The sequence below is a fragment of the Calonectris borealis genome, chromosome 14, assembly GCF_964195595.1.
Source record: "Calonectris borealis chromosome 14, bCalBor7.hap1.2, whole genome shotgun sequence".
Lineage (NCBI taxonomy): Eukaryota > Metazoa > Chordata > Aves > Procellariiformes > Procellariidae > Calonectris > Calonectris borealis.
The window spans coordinates 9,055,376-9,071,488 of record NC_134325.1 but is presented as its reverse complement, the minus strand read 5'-3'; the positions used below and the strand labels follow the sequence as shown (position 1 = coordinate 9,071,488).

General features: G+C 36.0%; 1 protein-coding gene across 8 annotated transcripts in view; it reads right to left on the bottom strand.

Annotated features, from left to right (window-relative positions):
• ZNF143 (zinc finger protein 143) overlaps positions 1-16,113 on the bottom strand; it is a 45,845-nt gene that overhangs the window by 3,887 nt on the left and 25,845 nt on the right. For 2 of the 8 annotated variants that reach the window (XR_012675745.1, XR_012675742.1), the window contains exons 9-17: positions 15,298-15,373; positions 13,421-13,546; positions 10,221-10,400; positions 8,893-9,120; positions 7,481-7,629; positions 5,603-5,764; positions 4,624-4,770; positions 1,363-1,481; positions 211-317 (exon numbers count right to left, since the gene is read on the bottom strand). Coding sequence is in view for 3 of the 8 variants with exons in the window: in XM_075163137.1 (XP_075019238.1) it covers positions 1,398-1,481; positions 4,624-4,770; positions 5,603-5,764; positions 7,481-7,629; positions 8,893-9,120; positions 10,221-10,400; positions 13,421-13,546; positions 15,298-15,373 (1,152 nt within the window). In the remaining 5 variants the exon portion in view is untranslated. The other 6 variants (XR_012675741.1, XR_012675744.1, XM_075163137.1 and 3 more) reach the window with 6 other exon arrangements.

Sequence of the window (16,113 nt, the reverse complement as noted above, 5' to 3'; positions counted from 1 at the left end):
AAGTGCTCTTGACACTCATCTAAAATAAGCACTGAATCTTACATGAAGCCAAAAAATTTAAACTTAACAAGCTTACTAACAAGACAAGAGTAAAGACACTTTTTCATATAAAAAAAATTTAAAGTTATGTTTTACTGTATGTATTAGACATATCTACAATGGATTTTTTTCCTTTACAGAATGATAGGTGGAGAGGAGCATTGTACTTACATCATCCTTAATAAATCCCTTTTTTCTAGTAACTTGTGTCCTGATTTTCAAAAGCACTGATTATCAGCATACCCTAGGTACTGAATGGTAGCAGCAGGCACTCAGAACTGTTGAAAATAAGACTATTATAGTTGTACTTAGGCCGCAAATGCACCATTTGAAAATATTCCTCTTGAAAACAGGTAGTTTACTTTTTAGTCAAAATCAGTTGACGAATTACTATTTTAATCACTCTTGTAGTGTTTTAGAATGTTTAAAATAACTATTAACACTAATTATTTAATACACTATAGTGGATTATGATCAAAATTATTATGTCAAAAATTTAAGTTTATGATAAATAAACTTTGGAAAAATTTATACAAGGCCGTAAATAAATAACTTGAACTTCAGTCTCATTAAAAAGTAAAACAGTACGTCACACAACAATATCATCCTATCTAGACAATACAATCTTGCTATATTTTATTGCATAATAATTTGAGAGTAACATCTTAAGTAAAGTATGTAAAGAAACAAAATCATTAGATTTACTTCCTTTAATATTGAACAACCAAAGTTTCTCCTTTGTACATAATCCAATTTAAAGATAATATAATTAGCACTTCCAGCATTAACAGTCTGTATTTACAATGAATGAGATGGGGTGGATAATCTAAAGAGTATTCAAATCTGTATGAAACAAATCAAAATACGAAGATTTACAGTAGCCTCAAAATCCAAGACTTTTCCATTTATGGAATGCAATTTAAAAGGTTTTGTTGTCTTTATCACCTGTAAGGGTTTCTGAAATGATGATTTTAAGTAGTATTTTAAACGTTTGAAATCTTCAATAATGCCTTCATTATTTGTACATGACATTAAAAATTAATTCCAATACTTCTATTTAATTTTTCACTTGCTTGTAGACCAGTCTGAAATCTGATGAAAGGGTAACAAGGAAATTTACTATATAATCCTAATTCCATATTCCTGAATATACAACGGTTGGAAGTAGATGATGTCAGTCCATTCCAAGGGTTATGTACACAAAACTTACAAAATGTTCTTCGCTCTTGCATAAAATGTGTACACAGTATCAATGAGCGGGGAACTTCAAAGTTTTTATGGGTTGCTGCTGGCATGGACCTTTGTTGATTGAAAATAAAATACCTTTCACTCTATTGTTCTGGTAGCAGTTTTAGAAGTTAATCATCAATCCCTGGTGTTTCACCCTGTTGTATTCTGGAGGCTATTCTAATGGCTTCTTCCAGAGACTGTTGTTCTCCAAGCTGAAACAAATGCATTTAAACATGAATAAATCCAAAATGTTATATATGGATATAAATGTATAAAAAAAAAAATTAAAGATGAAACCAAAGATCTAGATATGGATCAACACTTTAGCACAAGTAAGTGTGATCAGTATTGTCACACTTCTTTTGGGTAATATATACTAGCAGCTATCTAATCAGCATGACAATTAAGATAGCTTCCAACAGCAGATTAAACTGAGTTTCTATGTATCTACCGAATAAATTTTCTTCAAAGAACTGCTGTACTGTAAACACATTTCATGACACCCAATTTCAACTTGGCAGATAAAACAAAGCTAAGATAAGGCTTTCAAAAGTCATGGAGGCTGTTGAATTGCATTTTAACGCTGGTAAAGCACACAAACATCTTCATTTTTCTTAACTCTCTTGCAGAAAGTCAGGTCTTTGGAACACCATATGACATCAATATATATAAAAAGTGTATACTCATTGCAGAATGCTGACTGTATAAAAAAGCAGTCATGATGACACTGTTTGATTCTACAGTAGTTTAGAGAGGAAATTATCTTGTAGTTGCAACTACAAGGCCATCAATGTATCTGGCACTGTCAGAAGCAACGTCAACCAACCCTGAATGAAGACAACTGGACACAATTTTGGGGAAGAATCCATGGAGTTTTATAATATGTACACCATGCATGTACATCCAGGGATGGGAACACTGAAGAAAACCTCAACCTAACAAAAACGTAAAGCTGGCCATTACCTACTGGCTCGGGACAAAGAGGTGTGAGAGTGTGAAAAGTAAAACCAGATTATTTGACAGATGGATAGACCTAATGGGACAGTTCTAAATATCGCTTGTAACTTGTTTTTACAGTCACTGGATATCACGTTCTGGAGCCACTCAAATCAAGAAGAGCTCTGTTACCAGCTCCTTAGGACTTCAATCTGGCTATCAGGCTACTGGCTTAATCAGTATTTAGAAACCAAATGGATTCATTTATTAGTATCAAAGTACATAAGAGAAACAATCAAGAACTCGGGTATAATCAATAATATTTTAATTTTGAATTCTCTCTCTTCTATTTGTATTGTATATTTTAAGTTTAATTAATATAAAGATACTTCACCAAAAGCTTCACTGCTGGTAACAAAAGAGGGGCACGTGCAGAGTGCACTATGTTTTCCGTTCATTCAAAGGACACACTGCTGAGGGTGCAAGTTACTTTTTTTTCTTCCTCTCATGCAAACAATTGCCTTCTGATATGCTTTCTCTTAGATGCAGTTTTGATTACTGCCAACTTAGCTCAAAAGACAGGAGTTCAGAATTAAGAGCTTCTCGACTTTCATTGCTCTTCAATCAGCATCTGACTTACTATTTTCCATTTAACAAAGGGAAAAATAACAATCTTATTTCTCATTGAAGATATTAACACAATTCCTTTCAATTTGAGCTCTTAAGAGAGTACCATGCACACATACACTTAGACTGCAGCATTAATCCTGAGACTCAAATGCTCAAAGGTTTTGATCTCAGTTTCAGCAAATATGAACAGTTTGAAGGAACCAGACTTAAGTTGCTGTTACTTCCACATGCAAAGTATATTTTACCCCCGGAAATGAAATTTGTGAGTGCATTTTCTGCATTTCTTTTTCTATTTGAAGCTATTGCCAAGAACCTTTCAAGAACACATGTTAACTTACACTGCTTAATACTGATTTGTTTAGAAACTCTTTTGAGCATCTTCTGTCTGCGTAGCCACACTGATGTTCTTTTATATTGGTATTTGTCAGAGCCAAGGCCCATCATGCAAACCATACTCAAGACAGTTGCATATATTCAACGCCCTTTGAAATTCATAGGGCGTATCACATCCATGAAAATTATCCTTCTTCTAATTGTATACTGTTTCAGGATGTATGGTTCCCGTGATTTTCCATGTTCTCTAGAACAAAATGTGTGTTGTCTGTGGTGATACCCAGATAACAATAAGATCAAACCCACAAAGTCTCGAGTCCCAATTTCACAGTAAATTTGAATACAAAAGTAGCTTCATTACACTCCCACTGGACTTCTTATTTATGCATATAGTTAAGCACAGAATCAAGAGGGCTATGAGGTGGACCAAAAGTATTAGGTACTTTGCAGGACTGATACTATTATGCAACCCAAAATTTAAACTAATTCAACTCCTTTTATTTTACTTTGAGTTTAAAATTGGCTTCTGTCATTTATTTGACCCTTGGCTGCAATGTCATTTAAAAAGATGAATTTTTAAAATACTAAATCTTCCAGATCTAAAATTTCCAAAAGCTTCTATTAACCTACCATCATATCATAGGTAACAAAAATAAAATATACACATAGTTAATTTAATGTTTGAGTAAGGTAGCATACTGGCTGTTGTTTGCCCTAGAAGTTTCATTTAACCTTCCAGTCAAGCCAAGCTTCCCTCTGAATAAACTATTCACAAAAACACTTGTCTAGGTTTTGGTTTTGGTTACTTTCTAGATAAAAGCTTAATTTTTGCTCGGTTTCCACCTTCTTCTAAATTAGCCCAATTTAAATTAAACTCTTTCAGACCTAGAAATTTCTCTTTCATTACAGTGTTTGGACAATGTGAGGAACTATTTACAGAGATTGCTGCTTGTACTGTGCTGGTTTGACACATAAACAGGTCACTATTTCCAGAGATTTCTGATTATTAATCTTTCTATATAACTGTTCACACTTTTTCACTATTAGTATTTCAAGGTTGAAATAACAGAAATTCAGCAATTTTATCTGTATAAGTTCACAGCAATTTACCCTTGAGAGTTTGGCTTTATATGTATCAGCTCTATATGTAATGCTGAAGGATGAATGAAAGCACTTTTCTACTGAAAACCTGTGATTCCATGAACAATTCAGTTGACCTGAAGTTTGGCCCTCCCCCAACCTCCTCCTTTTTTGGAAATTCTACAAGTAGATTTGGAAAATCAGGTGCTTATTATTCCTCTTCCTAACCCTATATATTATTTTAAATATGAGAACATATGGTTATGGACTATTTTTTCAGGGAGCCAAGCTTATTCGAATCATTTTCTTACATGGCTAGGAGCTTCTAGCTCTAGAAGTAAGAAACACTCCAAAAAACATTTATCACCATCTTACCTGTACTGCAATTTGTGTTCCATTGGATGTAGCCAACAATGTAACAGGTCTCGTTTCTGTAGTCACTAAATGGTGCCCATGTTGCTGATGTCCCATTTCTGATGAGGCACTATGAAACGCTGCTAAGTCTTGAGCCACAATAGCAACCTTCAAGACCAAAGGAAGAGAATCAACTGGATGACAGATCTGTTACCGTTACTGACCTCATACAACGGTTAGCTTCAAAGTTAAATTCAAAGCTGTGATTATTCATGAGCATTATTTTATTGTGCAAAAGATACATTTTTTAAGAAAGGTTGCCATCACTGTGTTCTCAAAGTTATCTATTAGCTCTCAAAACATAAATATCCACTGAACTGCACCTCTGTAAATGTGCCTATAAGCCTGTGATTATTTATACATACAGAGCACGGCGATTAATAAGTATCTTCATTTTCACATGGTGCATTTTTAGAACAGTGGAATGCATTTTAACTTAAAGATTAAAACCTGTATCACTATATTTCTACTAAAAAAGTTAGCTATTTTATTTGTATATTACAAACAAAACTGTAAATAGGTACTTACACAAATGTTTCCTATCTGCCAAATAAATTACAGTCCCATAACATTAAGTGATAAAGTTACAGTTCATATTGGATTCTATTTTTAGCTCTGCCACTCATTTACTATGTGACTTTGGGGAAAATGCTTAGCATTTCTAGGGTCTTATTTTACATACACCTAAATGAATTACTGGACTGGTACCTCAGAATTTTTTCTTGGTGCCCAATTGTTTTTAAAACATTCTGCCATATGTTGATGTACAGCACTGGAGTAGAACACATCATACTCTTATGAGAGGAATGCTATGGCGGGGTGTTGAAAACTGCTTTACTTAGATAAATCTATGTGAATAACAGAACTGTGATGGCTTAGGTGCCTATTTTATATCATCTTATAAAGGAACACTACACATGTACGCAGGATAATATCTTACCTGCTGTCCTTCGGTGCCTTCTGCAGTAACCATCGCTACAGAATGTGTTCCTGCAGAAGAGATGACGGCATCATGGGCAGGGACTGTGATGGTGGTGCCATCTTGTGTTACCATAGTGATAGTATTGCCAATTGCCTGCATATCTGCCTGGGATATGTTGACCTGAAACATAAAATAATTCCTGAAGTAAAAAAAAGAAGGTTTGATTGCTGCTCAAGTCATACCCAAGTCTTACCTTTTGGCAAGATAACATAAGTTTTTAAGTAAGGTTTGGAAAAAAAACGATATGCATTTGAAGTGTAACAGCATTTATCAAACAAATTCCTGTTAGTTGGTTCAGCAGGAATACTCCTGCTAGTTCAATTTCTTCGTTTGAAACAAAATGTGTAGCAATCCAGAACAAAAAGGCAACTTGTTCATAATAACAGGGAAAAAAATACTTTAAGCCATGATCACAAGTAACATACTGGCCAAAAGATCTAGTAGCCATTATTCCACTTCCTGACCAGCATGCTCTTGCATTCCTTGAGAATCAGTGTCACTCTTTGGCTAAGTCTCCATCTTGGATAAAGAGCCCTCATCGCATTCATCTTACTGATTGGGATCTAATATTCCATGACCTTTCAGACACACTTATCTGTTTACAGAAACAAAATTATGGCTCTCAGTAATAAGAAAAAGGATGCATACTTGCCCCCAGAGTCTACAACTCCATGTTAATCAGATCATCTCCCAAATAACTGCATGATAGATTATCTATGCATGTGTCTTACACAACGGACAATGTGACTGAAGGTAGTACCAACTGACATACTTTTATCTTAATGGAAATACTAAAGAGGCCTATGAGGGCTTAGAATTTTAACCACGAATAAACAATTCATAAAAAATTAATGATATAAATTACTGATGTCTCCAGTATAAATGCATTAGGGCATCAGATACGTGATTTGATGTCTGACTTACAAGGTAATAAAGCATCCCAGAACTAAAGTCAAGCTGAAGGATAATTTAAATAAATGCAAGAACTCCATGTCAAGGCTTCTGCAGGCCTTCCTTTTAGAGGGTAAAAATGCCAGTTACTTAGTATTGCTACAATGTTCAGGGCTGGCAACATAACAGCCCCCTTTAATATTTCATTTCCAATTTGAATTTGGAAGATATCTTTCATATGCTACTGGCATTTCAGCTACCTTTCCAGCTGAGATATAAACTTTTCCCCATATTCCTTCAATATATTGCCATAGGTAAACAGAAGAGTTGTGCTGAAATCCCCTACCAATGAAATTTCATATAAAAACCTTAAAAACTATATCCATGGGAATCCTTAAAAAATATATCCATAGGAATTTTCAAGTGGAGGTAGTATCAAAGCATTCCTTATCCTCTTTTTTACGTTAGAAATGGTAAGAACTGCACACTACCAAACAGCTTGTAAAGCAGGCACCTGGATTTCCCACCCCCCATTCCTCCAAAGTGTGTGCAGAAAAGACAACAGTGAAGATGACCATCAGATATTAATAGAATAATCAGGGAATTCTGAGAAACCTCAGAAACTAGGCTGTATATATAACAATTGTTAAAATAGCCCATAACTACTTTAAGAGTGACAAAGATAACAAGGATAGCCAAAAAATCTAGCTTTGTATTAATACAGTTTCAGATGTCAGACTATGTGGTTTAATTCAGGTATTCCACAGGAGGCCCAACCCTAAACATATCCTGACCCAGCCTCAAAGAAGCTTCTTTCCTTAAGAAACCCACTTACAAATTTATCAAGAATCCTAAGTTATTTTAGAAAGCACATGGATTATCTGCAAACACCTGCCTCAATTCTCAACATATTTTTGTCAGCTCTTCAACACTGTGGTTACTTACATGTTGGGTTCCGTCCTGGGATATTAGTGCTACTTGTTGACCTAATCCTGACTGAGTAACTGTAGCAACCTGTGCAGAAATTACATCTTCTCCCTCTACACCTGTCACATAGGTTATCTGGGAGCCTTTGAGAACATCTTCACCTTGACCTATTTGATACAAAGAAGGCAAGAGGATAGTTTACATACTCTAAATGCTGCCAGGAAAGCAAATGACAAGGATTAAGTGCCAGCCTGATTTGAAGGTTTTAAACACTCCAATGGAAAAGTTTTAGTGGAAAGATGAGAAAAATAAAAGAAGGAAAGATACCAAAAACAAGTGAGAAAGTCTGTTGTGTTTTGGGAACTCGGGGTATAATCTTTTAGCAATGAGTTTTAACACACATAAATACTACACATAAAGAAAATACACATTTAGTTTATAAGCCAATATTAAAATGGTGACAAACATTTCTAATTCATTCACTAAATGTTAACCTCTCCATACAAGAGGCTCCATGTAAACACAACTGGCAGCTTTTTAAAAGAGTTATTAATTAACAAACATACAGAAGTACACAGTGATGCCTGAGTGTGAAGATTTAAGTAAGTTCATTATCTTAATAAATGTTTAACCTCAGCAAATGAATCTTATCATTCCCTTAAAAGAAGGAATTAGACTATAGTAAATCTACTTGAGGCATTCAGTGCAGTTTCCCACATACATGTAGTAAAACAACTTTTCTGACCAAAACAGTTTGTGTATTTCCTATCTTCAGTCGCATCTAAAAATCACAATTTGACAAGTGATAGTTGTTCTATCACATTACTTCCTTCAGTCTGATCCTTTATAGTCATAGGATTCAACACTCATGATACGATGAAACACATACTCTAAGGAGTACTGCAGCACGTGAGCTTATTTTCATCTTTGCCTCTAGGACAAAGGACAGTTTACAGAAACTGCTATTGGCCGCAGCAGAACTGGCACAGTATCAGGGTGCTGCAAAGACAGATTTTCCTTTTCTCAAGGCAGTACTCCTGCACAAAAGACTGCCACCAACCATGGTGTTATACATACTCTTAGAAAAATCCCTGAGAAAAATCCAGCAGGTTGCTAACATAAACATTTCAGATTCTCTCAGGTCCCTTCCCACATTCATGTTTATAGCAGGTTTGCTGGGACTGCACCTCAAATTTCGCTCTTATCCCCAGGACTGCTATAAATGAGTTTATGATCTGGTCAATTGCGCTCTCAGTTTGTGTTTACAAGTTGCATACCACACTAAACAGTCCTACAAAGAAGTTTAATAACTTTATTAAGTACTTCAGATTTTTATCTATGCTTTCATTTCCTTGGTTATAAAAAAACCAGAAAAATATTATCCAGCCCATTTTTTTACAAGAGATTCAAAGACTGAATGAAACTCTAACCTGGAGGTGGCTCAAAAAAAGCCTCTTGTTCTTCTTCAATGGGCTCTGTGTCATTGTGTGCTGTCCGCTTGTGCATAGCAAGTGTAGAAATCTGCTTGTATGTTTTCCCACAGTGATTACAGTTATATGGTTTGGAATGAGTATGTACAACATGATGTTTGTATAAACTGGAATACTCTGTAAAACGTTTATCACAACCAGGAACTGTACAGACATAGGGCTTCTCCCCTGTATGGAAAAAACAAAAGAGATGAAGAGAACTTTATCCAGGATGCACAGAACAAATTGTCCACAAATGATATTTAGTGACACACCTTCATTACCAACCATACTTGAATTTCAAAGGCAACACTGAAGCTCAAGCTCACCAAGTTTATCAATGCAGCCTCTCACTGTCTTTTTTTAAAAATTACTGCCAGTAGTAGTTTTTCTCCCTATTTACTCCCTAACTACTGCCCTTTTTTCTCCCTGTCATTCAATCTAAAACATGCTCCTGATGAAGACAGAATGATACAGGCTGAAAGCTGTGATGCCAGTTTGGCATCGTATTGAGAATTTTGTTCTTTTATTACTGGAAGCCCCATACTTTTCCTCAATGATCAGGTACGTTGATTCACCAGTACAATTTCACTGGCTTTTGAGTCTTTAAGCTCTGAAGAAATCTATAAAAACACCTTTCATTTAAAAATCAATGAACAAATGGCCAAATTACCTTATAAACTAAAAAGATAATCTGAGGTACAAAACGTACCTCTGTGAAACTTGTCTGTGCTTCTATAAAATATATAAGGCTACCAAGATGATATGGCTATCACTGGCTTTTACATTTTAGAACCTTCGAATTTGTGCCAATTATTTCTGCTCATTAACCCTGACAATCAAGTTGGATAAGTATTTTTACCTCCGGTCTATAAAAAGAAGGTTTTGACCACTGCTCCAGGAAAATACAGCTGGGATGAAAGTGTGACTCACAACCATGAGCCAAAGTCAAGCTCAGACTTGTGCTTTACTGTTATTTAAGAAACAGCTCACAACAGAGGCAAGCCCCAGAATCCCAGCCCAACGTCCACTGAAGACAAGGTTTTGCACTCATTTTAAAGAACTTTGTATCCAAGCCAAAATTATTCTGCCTTGACAGCAAGGCGGGAAACCTAACTCCTTAACTATCCTCAGCTGAAGGGAGACGAGGCCCAAACAAAAGTACCAAGCTAGGTCATATGAACATGACTATACCCAATTACAATGCACCAAAACAGTGTTCACAAGGAGAATGACACAGCCTCTCCCAAGCAGATTCCATTTTAAAATACAAAACATCACTCATGTACCTGTGTGTATTCTCACATGATTCTTATAATTAGTTGCACTGGCAAAAGCTCTCCCACATCCTGGCTCTGTACAGTAATAAGGCCTTTCGCCTGTATGTGTCCTGATGTGAACCTTTCTAATATTAGATGTTGTGAATGACCTGCCACATCCTTCAAATGGACACTTAAAGGGCCTTTCACCTGAAAAAAAGAGAAGAAAAGGTACACATCCAAAAGTTATAAAAGAACAAAAATCCTAAATCCTTATACTTAGACTGAATGTAGGAATCTAAAGCTACCTAAATTCTCTCTTTGAGACCCTCAGTCAGAAACCATGAACATGCCACTGTGGAGTGTTCTACTGTTTAGCCAAAACTGGCAAAATTCAGGAAAATCATACAATCTGTAAGCTAAATTATGAAGCATTTAGATTAGTACTTTATGATGTATAAAACAGACTCAGTTGCTTGGATTAGCTTCCACATTGTCTATATTCCATATTTAACACACAATTCATACATACATTATCCAAAATAAGTATATCATACCATTTTTACATTTGTTAATTGAATTCATAAAATGAAAACAATACCTTCATGATTTAGCATATAACCAAGATACAAATGGATTAGTAAAACTCATTACAGAAAGCACTTAACCTTACATGAGAAGAACCAACTTTTTAAAGAGAGACAGCCCTGAAACTCATTTCAAACCCCAAAACCAAAGCAATCACAAATACAGGTTCTTTTAAAAATAAGTCTATTCGTGTAATATAAATTTGAGCGCAATAACTTACATCATTGCACCAAAACATTTTACCATGAACACTAGATAAGGCCAATGCCTGTCTAATACCCCACTACCCCTCACCTTTCAGATCTATCAAAGCACACAGAGGGGGAGAGTGAAGGGGGCTAACTTTGGAGAAGTGCGAACCACCTGACACGCTGTCCTGTTGTAATTTCACACTTCCTAGAGCCAAGTACATTCCACCCACTGTACTACTTACCAAAGACAAGAATCTGAGAGCAAGAGAGGGCAGATTACCACTGCAGATACAACATTAAGTACTTAGAGACAGAAATAAAAAACAAAGTCCTGATAGAGACATTAATACCACGAAACTCCAAAGTAGTTAGCTCCTTGGCAGAGGAAACTATAATTCACTCCTCAGGGCAGCTGTTTCGGGAAGGTTTTTCAGCTTCCTGCCAAGGCAGTGTGTGTATTAAGTGTACACGCCTCAGTGTTGTGTTACCATGGCTCCCCTAATCCTTGCTTCAGCACAGGACCTCAAATCATGCCTGAGAGGAGCCGGGTTGCAGAGTCAACCCCGCCCAACAACAGACCCTGCATTAGAAACCAAAACAGATTGCTCTTAAAGAATGCCCGCAAGAATGTCATCCGACCGGTTGATGAAGCCAGCCTTTTAAGTTTCTAATGTACTTGTTAGAAAAGCGACCTGTTTCCAGGTGACTGAGATTTCTAGCACTAGAAATGCAAAGCAAGTCAGAAGCCTTCGAGCTCTATCCCACAGCAGCTATGAGGAACCATCCACACCAGCTTTGCTGATACCAGAATAGTATGTCTAGGGAATTAATGGAGGAACCCGCGGCAAGCATTTGATAGCAACAGAAAGTGAGACTGGACTGCCACTGAAAGACAGGGAAAAATCAATTTTGGCTAAAACAGGCAGAAAATGAAGAAAGTGCTAACCCTGCTCTATGTGATAAAGGAATGAAAAGATTTCAGAGGCCCGGGCCAAGAGTGGGCAGAGCCTGGACTTGCTTCCATCGGGTGCACTGTTGCAGCTTGCAGAGGGTATGAGCATACGCTACTCCATCCATCTGCACAAAGGACTTGGTGCAATTTTCTTCTCATTCTTTGGCTTCCTGCAACTGCTTATAAAAAAGACACCCCTGAATTCCAGTGCCTGGACTGCTGGGAGTCTATGATTGTATTATTAATATTGTTCAAATGGGTAAATGGTTACATAGGGCTAGCTCGTGTCTTTTGTCTCAACTGCTAAATTAGATTAAAGCGATTTAATTACCATACAACTTCTAGGGCCATAAAGAAGTAAAGAAAACAGTCTACAGCTAATCAAGTTGTAGTCCATACAAGAGAAATATTTCAGTTCATAGTTTGTACTTGATGTACTACATAACATCAAACAGTTCTCTTCTAGGACTGAAAACAGATGACACTTTTATGTCTTCATTCCGATGATCAATTTAACACCAAGATAGCACTAATCCCAACAGATTGTCTTTGAATACGGAAGTCCAGGAAAGCAGAATTATCTCAATGTAATCTTGAGTTTTTATAATTTTTATTGCCTGCTTTTATTCCCCTCCCCATTGTTCTTTTTAATCTGAGAAAAACATATTTCTTTTGTTGTTTTTTTCTTTTTTACTCTCTAAGATTCAGAAAGTTCAGTGGAAGAACTTGGTGGTGTTCTAGCAGGTAAGTAAATATACTTAATGGAATAGGTTAGTAAGTGATAGATTATTCTTCCTACATTTAAGTTTTTTTTTCCTTTTTTTTTGAGATCTCAGAAGCAAAGGAGACATCGTGTGAACTTGTTTACACGTGTGTGCACACACAGAGTTTTGTGGAGTGCAGTGTATGCCATCTAGAATTTATTTGTGTTTTGTCTTTCAAATGAATCTTAGACAAAATGTAAAATTTTTTTTTTAATGCATTTGAAAGTTTTAATAACAGCTGGTTTTCTATGATATTTTTGTTCATTTTTCTGCTGCAAGAAGAGGAGGGAAATCAGGATAACAACAAGCTCAGAACTATCAACCTTCATGAAGCTGGCATGCAAGTTATCTTAAAGCACCAAAACTTAAGAACACTGATGCCATTTCTGAAAGGCGAGCCATATTACTGAGGAAAAGATCCCTGTTCTGTTACAGCTGCAAATGAAACTGTAAAGGCACCAAGTGACTCAGTGACAATGTAAGTGATGCATTGCTAAAAGTTAGTGCATTTGCAATAGCAGTGTGAATGCTTAAGCACTTTTTCCAAGAAAAGCATGCTGCATTTGCAGTAAATGCTTACCATGCTGAAATGCTGTTGAGCTCACTGGGCTTCAGAAAGAGAATATACACAGGCTGATTTCATAAGTATAAAGTCACAGAATTATCAAAGAGAAAAAAAAATCCACCTAAATGAATTAACAAAATTAACGAAAAAAATAAGGGTGATAATAGTACCTGTGTGGGTTCGGATATGTTTCTGCAGGTCTCCTGAAGTCTTGAATGATTTGGTGCAATTTTCTTCTGTGCACCGATAAGGCTTTTCACCAGTGTGTGTTCGGACATGACTTTTTAACCCATATCCTGAAGATCAGAAAGGATGTTATAATAGTATAAACACAAAATTAGGATACTCATAAACCATCACCATCAAAAGCTGCGCTTGCCATTCCAATCAGGAAGCTCCCTGATGAGTAGAATTTGCTCTTTCACTCTTCACAAGCTCTTAATTCTACCATAGAGAGCAGCAGAACTCTAGATACAGTTTAGAAATTCTTTCATCCTTCATTTATGAAGAAAGTACACTTCCATAATGCTTCTCCTTCCCTTCAAAAGGATAAACTGTAATGATTATAATGTGGACAAATATTTGTTCTATCTTGCAAGGAAGCTGTATGCTCTGTATTCCATCTACTTTTTATTTCTTACCACTACTGTCATCAAAATGACATTTAATTATTCGCTCATACAAAAATCAGTACCATTAATGAAGTCAGCAGTAAAAGCTCTACTGCTATCCAGGCTCTAAACTCTTAATTATTTTAAACCATATTATTAACATCATCACATATATACGTGCCAACTGGTAGCAGTCATGGACACTCATTCCCTTTAAGATTACTTTTAGGAACTCGTCATCATCAAAAACTCTACCAGTCTAAAGCGAGCTTTGGATCAGCTTTGTAAATTATTTTGCAAAAAGCATTTTACCAAGATTTTCCTTTCTGCACTTCCCTGAAAAGATCATGATCATGACTAAAGAACCCTGAAATAGCCATTTTGGAAAATGAACTTGAATTTTACTTGTGTCCACAAGTGATGTATGTATTTCTACAAAATAAAGTAACAAGTCTGTAAGAAGATGGCACCTGCTTTAGTTTCACAGTGTGTTCTCCCTAAAACAGCTGAAATCCCTATTCTTGATGTTTTTAAAAACACAAAGCATATCTACCAAGCTGAGCATTAATTCATTCTTAGATCTAAAATAAACTCAATTTCACGATCCAACGCAGGAAAGTTCTTAATATTTAAACTGAGAGCATTCAGTACTGAAAATGAACTTTATCAAAGGCAAGAATTGCTGAACTACAGTGGTACAATGGCTCTGACCAAAAATACGGTATTAATAGACAAACAGCTGTTTATAGCCATACATCAGTCGGTTGCAAGGGAAAAGAATATTTCATTCTGTAGTTTTGAAATCCCTTTACAAACACTATGCAATTAAACTTAGGTTTAACCCTTTCAGTGTGGTTGTTTCCCTGTTGTCCTTTCTCATCAGCATTTCTGTTGCTCGTTTCTATTCAAAGAAACAGTATTAAATGTATTAGATCAGATAAAGTTATTTTAAAAACACTTTAGTAGTCTGTACGAAATGTAGAGTTTACTTCATAAGAAATGTCACTCTTTGGTACAAATTCAATAAAGAATACTTAAAACAGCATCTTCCATCAAAGTTCCTTTCAGATTTCGAACAGAAGGTCAGGTGTTTACCTCTAGCCAACAGGTTCAACTTCTTATTATCACCTCATTTAACTTATACTATTAGTTTCATGTTAAGAAAGGCCTTATTTTTTCAACATAACATCTGACTGTAGCATAACAGGTGAAGAGTAAGGCAAAGTGTCAAGTGTTTCACTTCATTCCTCCTTCAGTAACTAAGAGTTAAATCTTCTGTCCTTTCTATATGCTACACTAGCTGAAATGATGACTTCTTTTGCAGTTCTCCCAACGAAGTTCTTTACTTAGCAGTTTAAAAAACGGCAGTATTAAAAACTTATTTTATACAGAGACAAACACTAAGAAGCAGAAGGAGCTAGTCTACGAAAGATTACCTGTTGCAAAGGCTTTGCCACATCCAGGATGTTCACACTGATACGGTCTGTCTCCTGTGTGTGACCTTTCATGCACCTGTCAAGACATCCACTACACTGATTAAATGAAATGATGTATCTGATTACTTCAACACAGAAACAGTTCATTCTCAAAGACAGTATTTTATTTCTCTTCCTAAGATTCACATTCAAGCGTCTTCTTTCTAAATCAGTGATTAAAAAATAAGGAAATATTGTAACGATATTTTCCCTAAAACTAAAGGTCTAACCTGATCCTTTCAGTCCGTTTTGCAAAGAAATATTTCTGTAAACACACACAGAGTTGCCATCACGCAACTACATTAAAGACTGTACGCAAACATCAGTGCCCGCTCTCTATTGGATTTTGACTCCACTGAGTGCTTCTAATGATCCTCTTATATTGCATGAAACCTCTACAGCAAGGACACCATTTTAACACATGATCCATAGAGTCAATTACTCACTGACTCCGGAGTGTTTTGTCAGAGACAAGGCAGCACTGCAAGGAGTTTATCTCATCAGCAAGTGATTATCTCAGCCTAAGCTGGAATGTGAACAGCTCTACACCCTTACTGTTTCAGTAATTCCTTTACTTAATTTAAAAAAGGAAGAGAATTAAGGAGTTGCCACCTGTAAAGGAAAGATGTTCCAGCTTTTCACTTGAATGTTGGATTGTTTTGAAGAGTTAGACTTTGTATTATGATGGTAAAATCTTTCAAAAATTGGAATTTTTGCATGATCATGCATACACATAAAGTAGGTAAAGTGAACACTGGTTTCCAGAATTTCTGTGAC